We start from the raw sequence: 19324 nt of genomic DNA, 5'->3' as shown, positions 1-19324 counted from the left end.
AAAAATTGGTATGAGAAGTCGGGGAATAATTCGCTACAATCTAGGCTATAAATAATTTTATTCACGCTGAGTAAAATGGTGGGTTAGGGAAGGCCTAAAATTTAATTCTTAAATATTTACGGTATTAGTGGTCCTATCTCATTGAAAACTGGTATACAAAGTCGAAGAAAGAGTCACTACAATCTAGGCCGTAAATAATTTTATTCGCGCTAAATGAAATGGTATTTTAGGGGAAGGCCAAAATGTAATTATCAAATATACCGGTATATATTATTAGTGGTCGTATCGATAAATACTGCATAACCGAAGTTATATAGAATTAAATTTCCGACCATTTATGTCTTATACATTTTTACCGTACCGGCTATGATAACACAGATATTCGTGAATTTGTATTTTTTTTCGCCAAGTCCATATCGACACCGAACCACGAGAAAATGGGTTAACAGAATTTAATGAAAATCGGTGTATAGAGTCGGAGAATAAGAAACTATAGTCTAAGATATAAACAATTTTATTCACCCTGGATGAAATTGTAGTTTAGAGGAAGCGCCTATCGAAAAGTACTACAAAACAAAAGTTACAGATAATATAATTTCCGATCATTTATGTTTTATTCAGTTTTACCATACCGGCTATGACAAGAGTGACATTTCAGAGTCGGAAGAAAACTAAATATAAAGGCCTACAACATCGAAAGTGCATAACATTAACTAACAATAACATTACATCGACCATTGTTTGTTGTGATGTTATTTGTCTCTTATGCTACCTCTCAACTCCGATAGATGGGATTACTGCTGCGTACCGAGTAAAATAGCCTGACTAAATATTGGCGGGAAATACCCGGGGAGTTAGAAAACTTTCTTCTTTAGCATGCCATTCCTCTGGTTCATATATTTTTTGATACAGCTGGTACCGGTACGTAACACACTGGTTCTTCATGGTATTCCAGTTATTCGATCCCTATTCTGACGCACTGTTTTGAATGAGCAGTGTGCATACTTAAGGCAGAGGCTGACTTAGTAGTATTCTCGCGTCACCGAGAGAACCGAACCTGATGTAAACAAAGAAAAATGTGTATCCGTATGTATCCATCCGCGGTCTAAACGCTGATTGGAGAATCATTGGGCTACACCCGAACACATGGCAGGAACCACGTGGGCAGGCTTGAAACTATCGTTACTTCGCTTGATTGCGGCGATTACTTCAGGATTAGCTCTACACAGACTGTTGCCGCTTACCACTGACTTCAAAATGTACAGTAGTTGATAGGCAATTGTGATGCGGATTACGGCACAAATTATCCTCACTGTCCGCGAAAAATAAACAACAATGAATGATAAATGGCATCTCGATATTTAACATATCAGAAAAGAAAGGTAGATTTGAATTTATGGCCGAAAAATACGTAATAAATCAATCATAACAGCGCATACCGGTATAAGTAAAACTTCACACATTTAATATTCTAATCAAGTAAAATTCTAGCGGGGAACTTAGAAGAGGCAATATTAAAACAATAAAATGTACAGTATCGGTACTTTACCTAATCAGAATATGATAAAGGACGAACGCCTTCCAAGTAAGCGCTTCTTTGATTTCCCAGGTGTTCTTACCAATCCTTGGTGCAGTCGTTCACTGCGCGCGGTATTAATGCTCCACTCCGAAACACAAGTGAACTCGGATGTCAGCTTCGCAAATCCTTAGCTGAAGTCGGGTATTTCTTACAAAATTTATGAAACACATTCAATGCAATTGCCTTCTCGCCACTTTTCAAATGTTTCCCTTTGCGATGCATAACGAACTCAACTCGGTGATCCACATTGCACAAGAACAAGTAACGGTAATGTCTCACTCACTCACTCACTCACGAACTGTACTGCTTGCTTCCCAAGCTCACAGCTTAACAAAATGGCGGGTCAAGCATGAGCGGATGCGTGCCTGACGCTCTTCAATTTGAAATGCTTGTTTATATTAAATAACATTGAATACAAATAGTTTTTGTATATTTCTCTGACTTAAATTATTTGAGGAATTATATTTCGGACATTTTGCATCTAGGATCGCATTAGCCATGATGTGGCTAACGAACTAGCTTCATGTCTCCGCGTAGGTGTCCCGCGGCAGCACTAACCAATAAACGTTAACCCAAGCACGTGCTTATGTTTACATCACGACTGGTTCTCAAGTAGTAGTATGGCCTGGTCTAGAATAACAATTTAGGCCTATTCAAAATTATAGCACCACAATTCACTAAATAACTCAATATTCAATTCTGAAAAGAGACTTTTTTAAGAAGAGCTTCTTCCTCTTCACTTCTGTTATATTCTACATTCATTTTATTCAAAATTATCTTTGAAGAGGGGTTTCTCCTCTGGCTAGGAGGAAAAATTTGCCTCCAAATCAGATATACTTTTCCGTCGCCAGTGTAGTGAATTGATATTTTCCGACTCATCGGGTACTCCTAGGAAACAGATTAGGAAAAAGGCATATTTTTTGCCCTGGGAGTCTCCACTATTCGACCCTGTCCCAGTCAATAATAGACGAAGGGTGTTCACGAATCACGGCTGTCTGCGGCAGTGTAGTCCTGTTCGTTAAAAGTGAGAAAATATATGTTGTTTCATTAGATCAAGTATTTCATATGAAAGCATTGCTTTTAATCGCGCCATTCCTACTGACGTCATTGTAATGTATGTTCATTTCAGTTCGGAAAACCACTAAGACAGTCTTTCTGATGATGTAAAAAGGCAGATGGAGAGTGAGTGTCTACAATTATAATGAAAACTCCCCAACCTGGTTGTGACTGATAGTATGCAAGCGGGTCTACCATTACAGTGAAAATTCCCTAACTCAGTCTTCATATGACAAAACATGTTTGGCGACTTCCCCGTCGCGTTTATAGGATAATGTTAAGAGCTATGCAATTTAATACCATCTTGCTCAACGTGTAGGGCCTACACTAGAATTCCGTAGCGAAGCACGGGTACATCAGCTAGTCTATATATATAAAATAATATGTCCTGACTGACTGACTGACTGATTCATCATCGCCGAGCCAAAACTACCGGACATAAAGAAATGAGTGCTAGTTGCTTTACGTCGCACCGACACAGATAGGTCTTATGGCGACGATGGGACAGGGAAGGGCTAGGAGTGGGAAGGAAGCGGCCGTGGCCTTAATTAAGGTACAGCCCCAGCATTTGCCTGGTGTGAAAATGGGAAACCACGGAACACCATTTTCAGGGCTGCCGAGAATGGGGTTCGAACCTACTATCTCCCGAATACTGGATACTGGCCGCACTTAAGCGACTGCACCTATCGAGCTCGGTATAAAGAAATGAAATGTGGCGTCCGGGAGTAGTCGTGTGTCGGTATCACTCCGTGTCTTTTGTCTATTAGTTGTATTCAAATGTAGTATCACGTACGTTCGAGTTTGCCTCCGGGATGAGAATGTGCTAGATTTCGACGTGAAATATGAAAACCGTTGGGATAACGCTTTTGTGAATGGGTCGGAGCTTCGTATTTCGGCCCATGTGCTGGCTTTAAATGGAACTATGTATCTGGTGACGTCACAACCAGGCGACATGTCTGCGAGAACACAACAGGCGAACTCTAGCCCAAAGATATCTGTTTCAGCGATGTGTGTACTTCTACTGGCTTTGTCCGGCGACAAAGCCAGCATGACAGCGGTATGAATGTCTTCTACCAAAATGTAGGGAGCATGAGTAATTCTTTAACCTCGCTTTCAGTGACGCCAGCAAAGATTGTATTTGTATAGTTGAAAGTTGGTTAAATGATCCTATTGGTGATAATGAACTGTTGTCTACTGATTACTGTGTCTCTCGTCAAGACAGACATCTGGTCCGTAGTAGCAAAGTGAAAAGGGGAGGGATTATGATCGCTGTGAAATCTACTCTAAGGCCAGTTTGCCGGCCAGAGCTGGTGGGAAACTGAGAGTGTCTCGTGGTCAAGGCCACCCCAACATCAGGAAGGTCTGCGTTTGTAGTGTGCTGCTACCTGCCACCGGACGAAGTGACTGCTATAAAAAAATGTTTTTTCACGAGAGTTTAATCCTGATGTAAACAAGGAATGTCCACGCCTCAGCCAAAGAAAGAGTTGTGATTCGCTGAGCGTGCAGTATCGACCTCCGCCCCGTCAACGTCTCGTGTTCGGACATACAGTGCTGCGCATATTACCTAAAATAGACGAGGAACAGTTTTTGAGCTGTGCGAAACTAAACAGAGGGGTCTGAAGGGAGATCTACTGCTGAAGATTAGGGCCTACGTTATTTATTTATTCATTTCTGAATATTAAAGAAAGCTATCGTAGGCTAGAGCACAAAATTACACACGTACGAAGATTTATCTTAGGACAGCTATTTGAAATGTCCGCCCGGTAGACTGTAACCTAATAGAATACCAACTTTCGAGTTGAAATATATATTTCTTATGTTGTAGAGTTCCTATCCTGATAGAGCATATAGCATGATTGGACATGTCAGACGGAACTGTTGATAATTCTGTAACAACATCCGTCGAAAAGAAACAACTCAAAAAGACAAGATACACAGGCAGTTGCGGTCTTAACAAAGTAAGAAGTCCATGCATACTGTATGGTATGTGCTTACCTTGCTTAGTCGTCCTGCAGGGGCTCAATTCCTTCCATATCACACGATGTATCTCCTCCATTCTCATTACTGTCACTGTCTGATGAGTCGCTACTACTCTGGCCGCTATCAGCGATGATAAATCTCTCGGCAATTTCATCTGTTAGGCCATCTAGCTCCCACATCTAGTCTTCTTCTTTCGTTGCATTTCTAATGCAGTCCTTCCAGTTATCTGCTGTCACATTTTCAAGGACTGTGCAAAGTGGAGCTCGTACGTCTTGTAGCTTGAAGGTCGTGTTGTTTCTCGCAACGTATTTGACTCCATATCTGTTCAATGGGATTCAGAGTACAATGGTAGGGCGGAAGTCGTAGCACGCAGTGGCCCGCTTTCTGTGCTCTTTCGTCGCAAATATATTTGTCATACTGGACTCGCACTGACCTCACCCGTTCAATGAGTTCTGCTTTGACCATATCAGCCTTGTATTCTACTTGGTGACTGTCGAGCCAAGCAATGATCTGGTCTTTCCGCATTGCCATTGTAGGGATTCGTTCCACTTTAACAGAATGGTAAGATGCATTGTCCATTACAATCACGCTGCCGGGTTTGAGTTTCAGTAGGATAGACGAAAACCACGATAAAAAAAACGTCACCTGTCATTTCTTCATGATATTCTCGTGTCGTTTTAGATTCAAACACGAGAGCTCCACCTCCCACAAAACCAGAGTCACTACCTTTCCGAGTCGGCTGCTGCAGGCCAGTTGAAAGTTCAGAAACAAAGGCCTGTTTCTTGGATTTAACAGTGGAATCAACCATACTTTCGAAGTTACGTGTCCTTCGTTAAGCCACGTTTCATCCAAGTAATAAATTTTGCGACCTTCTGCACGATATCTCCTAATTTCACGCAAATACTTCCGTCTCCACAATACAATATCCTCCCTATCCATTAACACAGGTTTACGTTATCTTTTAACAAACTGGAACCCTAAGTCCTTTAAAAGTCTGTACAATGTAGTTAAACTGAAGGTGGGTAAAGTTTTATCTTTATTCACACTGTCTAATACTTTGCGTAAAGTAGGTGGTTCATTCCGAAAAAAGAATTCATGAATTTTCCTTCTAATACCACTTTTGACGATATCGTCGTACTTCTCGACTCTTTGAGGTCGTTTACGTTCCTTTCCCGGCGTTGTTAATTTCCCTGTCTTTCTAAACTCTGTCCGCATGTTATGAACCGAACTAGCCGAAACACCACACAACTCTGCACTTAGTTTCTCTACATCTTTTACGGCTAAACCTGGATTCTGTTCACTTATTAAAAACATTCACAACGCACTGCCTATGGTCACTTCTGAGCGGTTTTCCTCTTTTGTGCTTCACTACACGCGATGGTCCTACCTCCTGCTCCATTTCTCTCACTGTGAATACTGATACTGCAAGATGCAGCACCTTATCTCCACACTGTACAGCTTGGAACTTTCCCTCACTATGAGAAGACTTCCAGCATTACACCACGCCTTCTGCCTTCATATCTCGTTATTTAACCACGGTTTTATTAAAGAAAATATAGATACACACCGGTATATATGACAACCATATTTTAATTTGATTACGTACTGTTTCAGACTATCTAAATGTAATAAACTAAGATAAAATTAAATTAATGCGATGTACTAATTTTCTTCGAGCTCGCATTGCTTCTGCAATCAACTACGTCTGTGTCAACGTGCAAAGCCAAGGTGCTCCGCCTATTTGTTTACATCAGGATTAAACTCTCGTGAAAAATCATATAGGATGAGTAATCTTCGAGCAACACTGGCCAACGTCACAGCTGTTTTAAACCCGCAGGATATCCTTGTAGTTTGCGGAGACTTTAACATCAGACATTTGGCTTGGATTCCTGGTCCCGTTATAAAACAAAGATGTGCGGAAGTCTTCTTACTTCTTGAAATCGTCAGTGAATTCGGACTCGAGCAAATGTGTCACTTCCCAACAAGAAACGAGAACTTCCTGGACCTTGTTCTAATCTCGGATCAATACTAGGGACACTTGGACTGCTTTGAGACGGAAAAGGTAATTACATCCGACCATCGAAATGTAGAATTTACTCTATATTTACCGCGAGTTATGCCCGTACCGCAGAGGAAGTTTATGTTCAGATGGACTAAGGCCGATTTTCTTCAAATGAGAGATCTCCTTTCATTGTGTCCCTGGAATTTAATCGAGGACTCCCCCTCCGTCGATGAGGCGTTAAACCTTTTCTACGGCTTCCTTCACGCTGTAGTAAAAGACACTGTACCGTCCCGGATAGTTAGCACGCGGAAGTACCCATGCTGGTACGACTCTGAGGTAATAGATAAATTAAAAGAAAAGGAGAGGGGAAGAAGGAAGTTTAAAGAAACGGGGCATAGTAGTGATTATGTGCAATTTCGACCATACGCGGTGAATTTAAGCGTCTTCAGCTCAAAAAATACAGAAACTATATAACTTTGATGGAATCGAAATTAGCTGCCAACCCGAAGTGTTTCTGGGATTTTGTAAACAACAAACGGAGGTCATCTCGCCTGCCATCTATTATGCTTCATGATGGGAAAGAATTACAGGACAAGAGGAGCATCTTGGACAGTTTTGCAGATACCTTTGAAAAGTATCACTCACTTGCCACACAGTGTAATCTACCACTTCGTCCGTGTGTGATATAAGCCTAACTTCAATACTGACCTCTCCAGCAGAGGTATCTTCAATTCATGCATCTTTGGATACCTCAAAATCATGTGGTCCAGATGACGTACCCTCAATAGTATTGAAAGAATGTGCATCTGAGCTAGGTAGGCCACTTAGCATCACAATAAATAAGTCATTCTCGTCAGGGTATTTTCCGTGTGCGTGGAAGAAAGGTTACGTCATACCAGTGTTCAAGAAAGGAGACAAAATGGTGTTTGATAACTATTGGCCTGTTGTGTTATTGTCCCTGATTTCAAAGGTGGCGGGAAAGATCGTGTATAAGAGATTGTACAGTTCAGTTTCACAGTATATTAATATGGCACAGCATGGTTTTGTACAGAAACGCTCTACCGTGTCCAATATGGCGGTGTATATCAATTTCATTTCAGAATCTCTGGATAGGAGGTAACAAGTGGATGTTGTTTACACGGACTTCTCCAAAGCCTTTGATTCAGTTCAACATGATGCTCTACTCATCAAATTGTCTGCATATGGGATAGAAGGAAGTGCTTTGAAGTGGATTAGAAGCTATCTCACTAATAGGGTTTGCGTAGTAAAAGCTGATGGTACTATGTCAAAGCCGTACCATCTTACTCCAGGTGTCCCCCAAGGCTCTTTACTGGGCCCCCATTCCTTTGTCATATTCATAAATGATATAACATCAGTTATACAACACAGTTATTGCCTTCTCTATGCTGACGATCTAAAGATCTTTAAGGTGATCAATAGTGAGTTGGGCTGTAAGTTGCTACAGTCTGACTTAAACCTCCTCAGTAACTGGTGTAAAAAGTGGCTGCTTGGTTTGAATACTTAAAAATGAAACGCAATTACATTTTCACGTAAGTTGGAGCCTGTAAATTACCCTTACCATTTACGCGATTTCCAAATAGCTCGTGTGAACGAAATCAATGATCTTGGCGTGTCACTTTCAAACTGCTACGGTCTTTCCTTCGAGAAACATTTAGACAAGATTTCTAGGAAAGGGTTTAAATTACTTGGCTTTTTGAAAAGAAACTGTGCCGAATTTCTTTCTCCTAGAACACTAATAACTTTGTTTTGCGCTCTAATCTGGCCATCGTTAGAATACTGTTGCGAGATGAGGCTACCTTCTCAGCAGTATTTAATACAAAACTTGGAAAGAGTCCAAATAAGATTCATGAAATGGATCAGCTACAAGGGTTTGGGTATTTCTCTCTCTTCGTCCGATTACGAGTCTTTTTGTGAGACTATGAGCATGAGGACATTGCACTCACGCCGCAGATGTGCCATTGCCCTCTTTCTTTATAAGTGTCTGACGAATAGAGTGGATTGCTCAACATTACTGGAGCTGATTCCATTACATGTTCCTCGTCGCAATACTACGCAAAGGTATATTTTTCATCTGCCTAAAGAGAGAAGTATGGCTCGGGCTAACTCATGGCTTGTGAGGACACTAACATCACTGAATGGGGTGGGTGAATCAGTGGACTTTTTTCACTCACACCTGTCTAAAATCAGACGTGCCCTAATGACCTCATGAATGTACGGCCCTATCTGTATGATATGTAAATGTTACTGGATGTAGTTTTATATTGTCAATTATTTAAGGAGATTTAGTTTTATTTATTTATTTATTTATTTATTTATTTATTTATTTATTTATTTATTTATTTTATTTAAGGTGTTGTAAATATGCATATATAAAGGTCTCTAGATTTAGTTTGAACTTGGTTATTATTTTAGGAAATGAGTGTTATATATTTAAGGTGTATATTAGGGTCTAGCTGTTACATGTTTTTGCCGGGGAATAAATGTGCATTGATTTATTTTAAGTTAAATACTCCTAAGCTATTGGTGGCATTATGGGACAGACATGTCCCATATTACAAACACAATGTTTATATGTGCAGGTTTCGACCACTCACTGGTTAGAGATGCCAAGGACAAAGTTAGGGCCTTCACCGAAGGCAATCCGTAAAATGTGGAATGAAGACGTCTTGAAAGCCGCAGTTACAGCCGATAGAACAAAAAAATTAAGTGTACGACAAGCCGCTGATCATTACAATGTGCCAAGATCTACATTGCATTGTTTGGCATTAAAGACTGAAGAAAAAGACAAGTAACAGGGGATGAAAAGCATCAGTAGCCACAGTGATCACAGGTTCACCTTACAGGACTGCACTTGAAATTTCTCGAGAAAAGAAGAATCCCAAAGATGCCCATCAAAATGCAAGACCTAGCATGTCAGGATACCAGATAACTTCGAACAACTGTTCTAGCGCTTCAAACAGGCAAAAATCAACTTCAAATGGAAACTCTGCTACATTGAAGAGGAAGAACAAAAGTAGACCTACGCTACAACAACAATCTCTGCGTGCAAAAAGAAGACTTCCATTCAGAGAAGAATCTTCTGACTCTGAAGACACTGACGTGTCCATGTCATCTGGGGAAACAGAATTATCCCTTCCTCCTGAAGACTCAACACCAGGAGAAGATAATGCAGAATTGCATCTTCGGTAGTGAGATGTTTGAAGACTCGAAAGCGGGAGAAATGTGGATTAGATGCACAGTTTGTAGCAGATGGGGTCATGTGGATTGCTCAGCATGTGAACAAGCTGTTTTCATTTGTGATTTCTGCACATAGACATTTTGTTTCTTAAAAGAATTCTGGTGTCTTTTCCTTTTGACACTTCTTTTTATGACAGTTGTGACTTTTTAAAAAATGTTAAAAAGCAGGCAAGGATAGTTTGAAAGACTGAAAAATGTGGTTTTATACTAGTATGTATACATTTTTAATGTTACAGATTCATTAACTAAAACATTTTAGTAATGCTACAGTGAAACAGAATTTCACTCTCTGTGTCCCATATTTCAATCTCAAATTCTTAGTGCTCATCTTTGCAGCATGTTTACTTTTTTGAAAAAATGACGATAAATATTTGTAATTTGGTATTCATTTTCTTGGAGGTATGAAGTAAAATGATATTTAGATTGGGATTTTCTGTCCGTTGCCTTGTATATCATATATATTTGGAGTTATTGACGTAGGAAAAAGTGTGTCCCATACTACCACCTTCTCCTCTATAAAGCTACAACTATCCACTGTAAAATAGCAGAAATGAAATAACTGTACCTTACCTAATCGCTGAAGAACACAAGCTGAAATATCTGTCTGAAAAAACTTTTAACTCGTTGAAAATCTAAACTTGCCTCTCAAGCTACGTTCTCTGACATTACTGCCGTGAATCAGAAACAAAATGGCGCCACCGCAATATGTTCGCGCCATTAGAATAGCTGGAACTGACGTGTCCCATTTTCCAACCCCGTCCTGTATTACCACCTTCCCCTCTATATTTTATTGAAGCATCTTTAATTGGGAAACAACCAGTTGATAAATAAATCTATTCTATATTAGGGCGTAGGTGCTCACTAAGGGAGGATTTTAGGATATTCCGTCGCTAAGGGGGTGAATTGTTAAAATGATGATATCTATATCTCAAACAATTAAAAGTTTACAGACGTGTAAAAATTGGTATTTGGAATGTCCTTTAAAAATAAAGAAACATATATATATTTTATTTTTGGAAAATCCAACTAAGGGGGGTGAAAAGGGGAAAAGGGGTGGAACACCTTTAAGGAGAAATATATATCAAAAACTGAAGATATTACAGACATGAAAATTGGTATTTGGAATCTACTTTGAAAATAAAGAAACGCGTATTTTTGTGTTTTGGGATAATCCGATGAATAGGGGGTGAACAGGAACGACAAAGAGGGTGAATTTTTTAAAAGATTATATCTGCAAATTATCTCAGACACGTAACATATTACAGACTAGCTGATGTACCCGTGCTTCGCTACGGAATTCTAGTGTAGACCCTACACGTGAGCAAGATTGTATTAAATTGCATAGCTCTTAACATCCTATAAACGCGACGGGGAAGTCACCAAACATGTTTTGTCATATGAAGACTGAGTTAGGGAATTTTCACTGTAATGGTACTATCAGTCACAACCAGGTTGGGGAGTTTTCATTATAATGGTAGACACTCTCCACCTGCCTTTTTACATCCTCAGAAAGACTGTCTTAGTGGTTTTCCGAACTGAAATGAACATGCATTACAATGATGTCAGAAGGAATGGGGCGATTAAAAGCAATGCTTTCATATCAAATACTTGATCTAATGAAACACCACATATTTTCTCGCTTTTAACGAACAGGACTACACTACCGCAGACAGCCGTGATTCGTGAACACCCTTCGTCTATTATTGACTGGGACAGGGTCGAATAGTGGAGACTCCCAGGGCAAAAAATAGGAACTTTTTCTAATGTGTTTCCTAGGAGTACCCGATGGGTCGGAAAATATCAATTCACTACACTGGCGGCGGAAAAATCTATCTGACTTGGAGGCAAATTTTTCCTCCAAGCCAGAGGAGAAACCCCTCTTCAAAGATAATTTTGAATAAAATTAATGTAGAATATAACAGAAGTGAAGAGGAAGAAGCTTTTCTTAAGAAACGTCTCTTTTCAGAGTTGAATATTGAGTTATTTAGTGAATTGTGGTGCTATAATTTGGAATAGGCCTAAATTGTTATTCTAGACCAGGCCATACTACTACTAAGTCAGCCTCTGCCTTAAGTATGCACACTGCTCATTCAAAACAGCGCGTCAGAATAGGGATCGAATAACTGGAATACCATGAAGAACCAGTGTGTTACGTACCGGTACCAGCTGTATCAAAAAAATGTATGAACCAGAGGAATGGCATGCTAAAGAAGAAAGTTTTCTAACTCCCCGGGTATTTCCCGCCAATACTCAGTCAGGCTATTTTACTCGGTACGCAGCAGTAATCCCATCTATCGGAGTTGAGAGGCAGCATAAGAGAAATAACATCACAAGAAACAATGGTCAATGTAATGTTATTGTTGATCAATGTTATGCGCTTTCGATATTGTAGGCCTTTATATTTAGTTTTCTTCCGACTCTGAAAAGCCACTCTTATCATAGGCGGTATGGTAAAACTGAATAAAACATAAATGATAGGAAATTATATTATCTGTAACTTTTGTTTTGTAGTACTTTTCGATAGGCGCTTTCCCCTACACTACAATTTCATCCAGGGTGAATAAAATTGTTTATATCTTAGACTGTAGTTTCTTATTCTCCGACTCTATATACCTACCGGTACCGTTTTCTCGTGGTTCGGTGTCGATATGGACTTAGCGACAAAAATACAAATTCACGAATATCTGTGTTATCATAGCCGGTACGGTAAAAATGTGTAAGACATAAATGGTCGGAAATTTAATTCTATATAACTTTGGTTATGCCGTATTTATCGATACGACCACTAATAATATAAATATTAGATAATTAAATTTTAGGCCATCCCCTAAACTACCATTTCATTTAGCGCGAATGAAATTATTTATAGTCTAGATTGTAGTGACTCATTCTCCGAGTTTGTATATCAGTTTTCAATGAGATAGGACCACTAATAACGTAAATATTTAAGAATGTAATTTTAGGCCTTCCCCTAACCTACCATTTTACTCAGCGTGAATAAAATTATTTATAGCCTAGGTTGTAGTGACTTATTCCTCGACTTCTCATACCAATTTTTATTAAGATAGGACCGCTAATAACGTAAATATTTGAAAATTAAATTGGAGGCCTTCCCCTAGACTACCATTTCTATCAGCGTGAATAAAATTATTAATGGTTTAGATTGTAGCGACTTATTTCCCGACTTTGTATACCGATTTTCATTAAATTCTCTTTAGCCGCTTTCTAGTGATGCATGTACAGACAGACAGACAGACAGACAGACAGACAGACAGACAGACAGACAGACAGACAGACAGACAGACAGACAGACATTACGGAAAAGTAAAAAATACATTTCCGTGTTACTGTGGACATGATTGTTACAGAAATACCATTCTTTTCAAATTCTGAGCAATGTACAGACAAAACTCTTATTTTATATATATATATATATATTTGAAAACTGGAATTTGGAATTTCCTGCAAAGTAAAGAACGATAAATAATTTTTTTTGGAAAATCCACTTAAGGGGAACTGATAAAAGGGGGTGAATTTTTAAAATTAGCTAATTTATCTCAAAAACTGAAGGTGTTACAGACATACAGACATTAAAACTGGGATTTGGAATCTCCTTTAAAAATAATAAAACACGTATTTTTTTGTTTTCGGAAAATCCATTTAAGGGGCTGAAAAGAATTGGAAAAGCAGGTGAATTTTTAAAATGAGTGCCGGTATACCTACATTATATGTCAAAAACTTAACATGTTAGAGACAAGAAACTTGCTATTTGGAAAGTACTTTAAAAATACAGCTGGCCACGTCGCTTGAGGGGCGTCAGCCGTAAGAAGCAAGGGAACACCTGTTTTTGAATACTGCATTTTATGCATTCCACAGGAGTCTAAGCGGTTGCCTTGTTGTACTTCCTGTTAAAACATTAATCACCACCACGACCACCACCACTACCTGTAATAATCAAATGTGGTTGTTTTTCCTTCCCGGTCTAGAGAGCCAAGAATAACGGCCGAGAGGATCCATTGTGCTGAACACACGACACCTCGTAATCTGCAGCCCTTCGGGCTGAGCAGCGGTCGCTTGGTAGGCCATGGACCATCGGGGTGGTTGTGCCATGGGGTTTGGGGTGTTTTTCCTTCGACTTTGAGGGGTCCCCTCTCTCCAATTAGGATCAATTGTCATCTCTACAAGTATATATGTGTTATCAGCAAGTATATCATGAATAATGGGTTCATATTAACCAAATGCAAGGACAATTTTACCTTAAGGAAAGATTTTTTAAAGTGTATTTTAAATGTAACATGAAGAAGCAGATGGTGTTTTTTTCTTTTCATAAGACTCTGGTTATTAGTTCTGGCACCAATTTTTTATTTCAATTGTACTCAGTGCATGCTTATTTTTCTGTACATTACGTACAGTTTGCAGACATTTCGAATACGTTGCAGTATTCTTTGTCAAGGCGACTGAAATACCCCTACTCGATCCGAGGTAATCAGTCTCCCAAGCGGCAATCACACCATGAGAGTGGTTCCTGACCTTGGTCTTATATATCCTACTCTTTCTGGCTGATGTAAGCCCCCTGGCTGTCTCGAGAGAATTCTGGGAAGTATGTGTCACAGCCAGGTAGTGGGACTTGCCTGCGCTGTTATGTAATTACAGGTTCATCCTGTGTTTTTACGTTGTGGTCTGTATGTCTTAATATATGAAGAGCCCACTGCAAAAATGATGGATGTCATTTGGATGCACATTCCCAGAAAATGAAAATATAAAAGCAAAGACTCATAATTCCAATCACAGGTATTTTAATGGTTTTTAACCATTTTCAAGGTATTCTCAAACTCGCCATCTGAAAATGGTTTTGATTTCTTTGCAATAATTTCCCCTACTGCATAGCTCACCTTGACAAGCAATTCACATTGAGTGGACATATCCTTAAAACATGATTGTTATCCTAAAAGCTTATATTTAAGTTCAGTCACTCTGTCTTTAAAAAACTAGCCTAAAATTTATCATATGAAACAAAATGTTTGAAGTTATAACTTTGATTAACTTGTTATTCTTTAAAAAGAAACTACTTTGTATACGCATTAAATGAATTGACCTGCCTTCATCTGCAAGTTCGCTGAAATAATATACTTTGACAAGAAATCGCAGTTCCCTAAATTAGGCTTATCATGACATATAGATGAGTTAGCTAGTAGTGTAGAGAGCACTTTCTTGCTACTAGATGTAGAAGCCATAATCACCATTTATTATCAACCATATCAGATATGAACAGACATTACTCATGCACAGAAAACTAGTCTTCTCTCCAACATAGCTACGGTACTTAAACACTGACATGTTGTAAACTGACAAGGGAACTATCAATATGGTCATATCAAAACCAAAAATAACATTTCGCTGAGAGGAGGGGGGACCATAAGAAAGCAATGTACAAGAATGTAGCTGCCATTTCAAGCTGCAAGATCCTGAAATTGACACGGAAATATCTAATAAGATTGCATGCGTTAACATATAGCTGGACGGGGACAGTGCTGGTGACCAGCTGAGTCGAGCGCGATACCTTGAGCTTTCTGTGCCAGGCAGTTAACACATGTTCCTTTGAGAGAACAGCCATGAATCTGGTTCATTTGCTAGAGCATGCATTGTATTATTTGTGTGAAAAAAAGTTTCTCTTCTTCCCTTGAAATAACGTGGTAAGGAAGGGAGATGTGTCGATATGTGATCAAACTAATTGAAAATCATCCCATGTGCGCCAGCACTGTCTTGAAGTCATGGATTCTATGGATGAAATATAATCTCACAAATTAATTTCTCAAACCCACAAGTTATTGAAGTTCCCATGCCAAAAATACAATTCTGTGTTCCTGACTTGCTTCACTTTAAAATAATATATTTTAAAAACAAGTATACATTCCACTGATTAATTCTGACTTTTCATTTTTCAGGGCAGAGATCTATCCATTGCATTCAGCCTGGTGACCTTCACATATGTTCTGATTGGCACAATATTCTACGTCTGCTTTCCTCTGGCGAAGTCATGTATTGAAGATGTATGTATGGCTATGGGTTATATTTTATAAGAAACTTTAATGCCCTTGCTGGCAAGATGTATTGTTTACAGTGCACTGTGTCTTCTGGTATGGGCTACAGCAATTTGTTACTTTCATTGACCTGTCTCAGTCTCATCCTTGGCTATGACAACATGAAAGTGACTGATGTATGAGCGATGCTAGTAATATCATTCCTTATACAGCCAGTCCCTGTTATGAATGATGTGAAAATATCGCTCATAGGGTCAGTTGGTGCATGCATTTCACTGGGCTTGGCAGACTGATGTGCAATAGCAACTTCTGGCTTGGTGAGGAAAGCAACGGGAAACTACCTCACTTCTCATTTCCCTAGTATTCCTCTTCAGTTATGCCTGGGCTATCTATGCTAGCTTTTGGTGGAGCTGGGAAGGATCAAACCAGCCTTCACGCTGAATACCCAACATACAGGCATTTTGGCCTTTGGTCCTTGGGGCCCCAGGTTCAATTTCTGCTCATGTTGAGGGATTTTAATCATAAACAGTTAATATCCTTGACTCTGGAACTGGGTGACTATGCTGTCCTCAATATTCCTGCACCTCTTACACCATGCTCAACACTATCCTCCAATACACTAGCATATAGTTTCCTATACATGGCAGATGCCTCCTACCCTTGTTGGAGGACCTGCCTTACAAGGGCTGCACCAGACTAGCAATAACCACACAGAATTATTACGGAGGTGATTTCATTAAATAAACGGCAGGGACTGGTATAATCAGGTATTCTTTCTTGAGTACACTTCATTTATGTCAGAACTCAATATTTAGAGCTTTCAAGCTATATTAATACATCAGAAAAAGTATTCTTTCATTATAACACAGTACATTAGTTTTACTGGACTAAACACTCTTATACTGGTAAAGGCACGCATGTTTTTAGAACACAGATAATGCTTTAATGAGGAATGGAACTGCATCCAGGGTGCTGCACAGCATTCTTGCATACTGGTACTGGAAATAAGGCCCTATTTAAGCCTTCTTCCTTATAAGTGAAGTTGCTAGGATGTTTTCCTACTTCAATCAACTTACAATACTAGAATGTATTGAACTGACAGGTGGTACCTAGCTAGAACATTAGTTTCCACAAATTTCATTTCATGGACTAGATAGCAGAATGTAGAGTAAATCTTGTGTTCCTATTTCCTGGTGTTAATATTGTATTTAATAGCTTCTGCTCACTTCTGCTAAGTGTTGTGGTTTTATGATATTTTCCTGAAAAAAGAAAGAAAAAAACTAAAAGCTGGAGATAGAGATAACATGGATACTTGGCTATTTTTGTAATGTTGGTGCAAGTTTTGATGCTGATCTAGTCAGATAAAATAGAAATGTAACTTGCAACATACAGCTCAATTTATTTTTATGGTTATTTAAGAATAGTAAATTTGGTTCAATTGTGACAAAAACTTTAATTCCTAATTTATAAGTTGCCGGGCTGAGTGGCTCAGACGGTTAAGGTGCTGGCCTTCTGACCCCAACTTGGCAGGTTCAATCCTGGCTCAGTCCGGTAGTATTTGAAGGTGCTCAAATATGTCAGCCTCATGTCAGTAGATTTACTGGCATGTAGAAGAACTCCTGTGGGACTAAATTCCGGCACTTCAGCATCTCCAAAAACCATAAAAGAGTAGTTAGTGGGACAAAACACAAATAACATAATTATTATTTAATTTATAAGTTAACTAATAATATTTGCATTTCAGTGACTGAGCCTAATGATCAGTAACAGATAAATATATTTCTAAAGTATCACACTATAATTAGGCCTATTGGCTCAAAGAATGATTTTCAGATCTTTTTTTGCTATTTGTTTTACGTTGCACTGACACAGATAGGTCTTATGGCGACGATGGGATAGAAAAGGCCTAGGAATAGGAAAGAAGCGGCTCTGGCCTTAATTAAGGTACAGCCCCGGCATTTGCCTGGTGTGAAAATGGGAAACCACAGACAACCATCTTCAGGGCTGCCGACAGTGGGGTTCGAACCCACTACTGGTATCTCCCGAATACTGGATACTGTAGAACAATAAAAGTTTGATTTCCACCTATTCAATACTTTACAAGCAATTATAAAACTAGGATCTCATCCTTATTTTATTGCTAAATTATTAAAAACATAGGACATGTTTTGTTCAATTATTGAACATCTTCAGCTACATACATTTTTAACAAGGTCTCAATTGAACAAAACATGTCCTATGTTTTTAATAATTTAGCAATAAAATAAGGATGAGATACTAGTTTTATAATTGCTTGTAAAGTATTGAATAGGTGGAAATCAAACTTTTATTGTTCTACTTTAACTGAATTTCAATACGGAAAAATGAGGATAATATCATGCAATACTGGATACTGGCCGCACTTAAGCGACTGCAGCTATCGAGCTTGGTCATTTTCAGATTTTAAATAGTACTGGGAATGAAAAACTTGTGAAACATTAGTTTATCTTATTTCTTCTTTACTATTTGGTTTATATCGCACCAACATAGATATGTCTTATGGTAATGATGGATAGCAAAGGAATATGACTGTGATGGAAGTGACCATGGCCTTAATTAAGGTACAGCCCCAGCATCTACCTGGTGTGAAAGTAGGAAACCAGGGAAAACCATCTTTTTAGGGCTGCTGACAGTGGGGTTCAAACTATTTCTTCTGAATACATTCTATCAGAACTGTATTTCATCCCACATTCTTTCTTAAGCTGTGTCTCATCCCATTAAAAAAAATAAAGTTCAATATATCAACTAATCAAACACATATAACAGCGTCATCAGAATATCTCAGGGTCATGAACTTTCGCCCTCAAATATTAATTCCTGTTATAAATATCTCCAGTTTCAATACACTGATTCTTCAATATCAAGGCTGAAAAGGATCAGTAATAAGTTGCACCCTAACATCATAAGTTTATGAATAGATGTCACTCTTTCATAACCTTCAATTCTAGATATGGTTTCTGTTCATCATTAACAGGGATAGAGTATTGTAATGGAAACTGATGGGGAATCAGAATGTAGTATGGTAATTCAATTACAAAGTTGAAACTGGAGTCTTACATATGTCTCCAGAAAAGTTTTGCAAATCAAAATAATCTGGTTTTGGAACCTCTTACTCTGTCTATAATATAATTTACCCGTTAACTTCTCATATCTTCATATATCATTTATATATGATTTTTCCTTTTCTTTTATGATCCTGAAACAGTTAATTATAACTAACATATCCTCAACAGCACACTGCAAGCCTGCTATCTTTTGCATTTCCTCCTCCTAGTTCATATTCTCCAAATATTCTCCTTATCTTTCATTCTTCAGTACAGTACTCAATTTACATATTACTATAAAATTGTGATCACCTATAATCTACTG

The 19324-nt window shown here is 38.7% G+C and overlaps 1 protein-coding gene across 1 annotated transcript in view; it reads left to right on the top strand.

Moving 5' to 3' along the window:
• Positions 1-19324, top strand: part of LOC136864075 (neutral amino acid transporter 9) — a 276887-nt gene that overhangs the window by 238582 nt on the left and 18981 nt on the right. Inside the window, exon 10 of the mRNA XM_067140620.2 lies at positions 15821-15925. Coding sequence (XP_066996721.1) covers positions 15821-15925 — 105 coding nt within the window. The remainder of the gene's footprint in view (positions 1-15820; positions 15926-19324) is intronic.

The sequence above is a fragment of the Anabrus simplex genome, chromosome 2 (assembly GCF_040414725.1).
Source record: "Anabrus simplex isolate iqAnaSimp1 chromosome 2, ASM4041472v1, whole genome shotgun sequence".
NCBI lineage: Eukaryota > Metazoa > Arthropoda > Insecta > Orthoptera > Tettigoniidae > Anabrus > Anabrus simplex.
The sequence above is the reverse complement of the archived record's forward strand: the minus strand, read 5'-3'. Positions and strand labels throughout refer to the sequence as shown.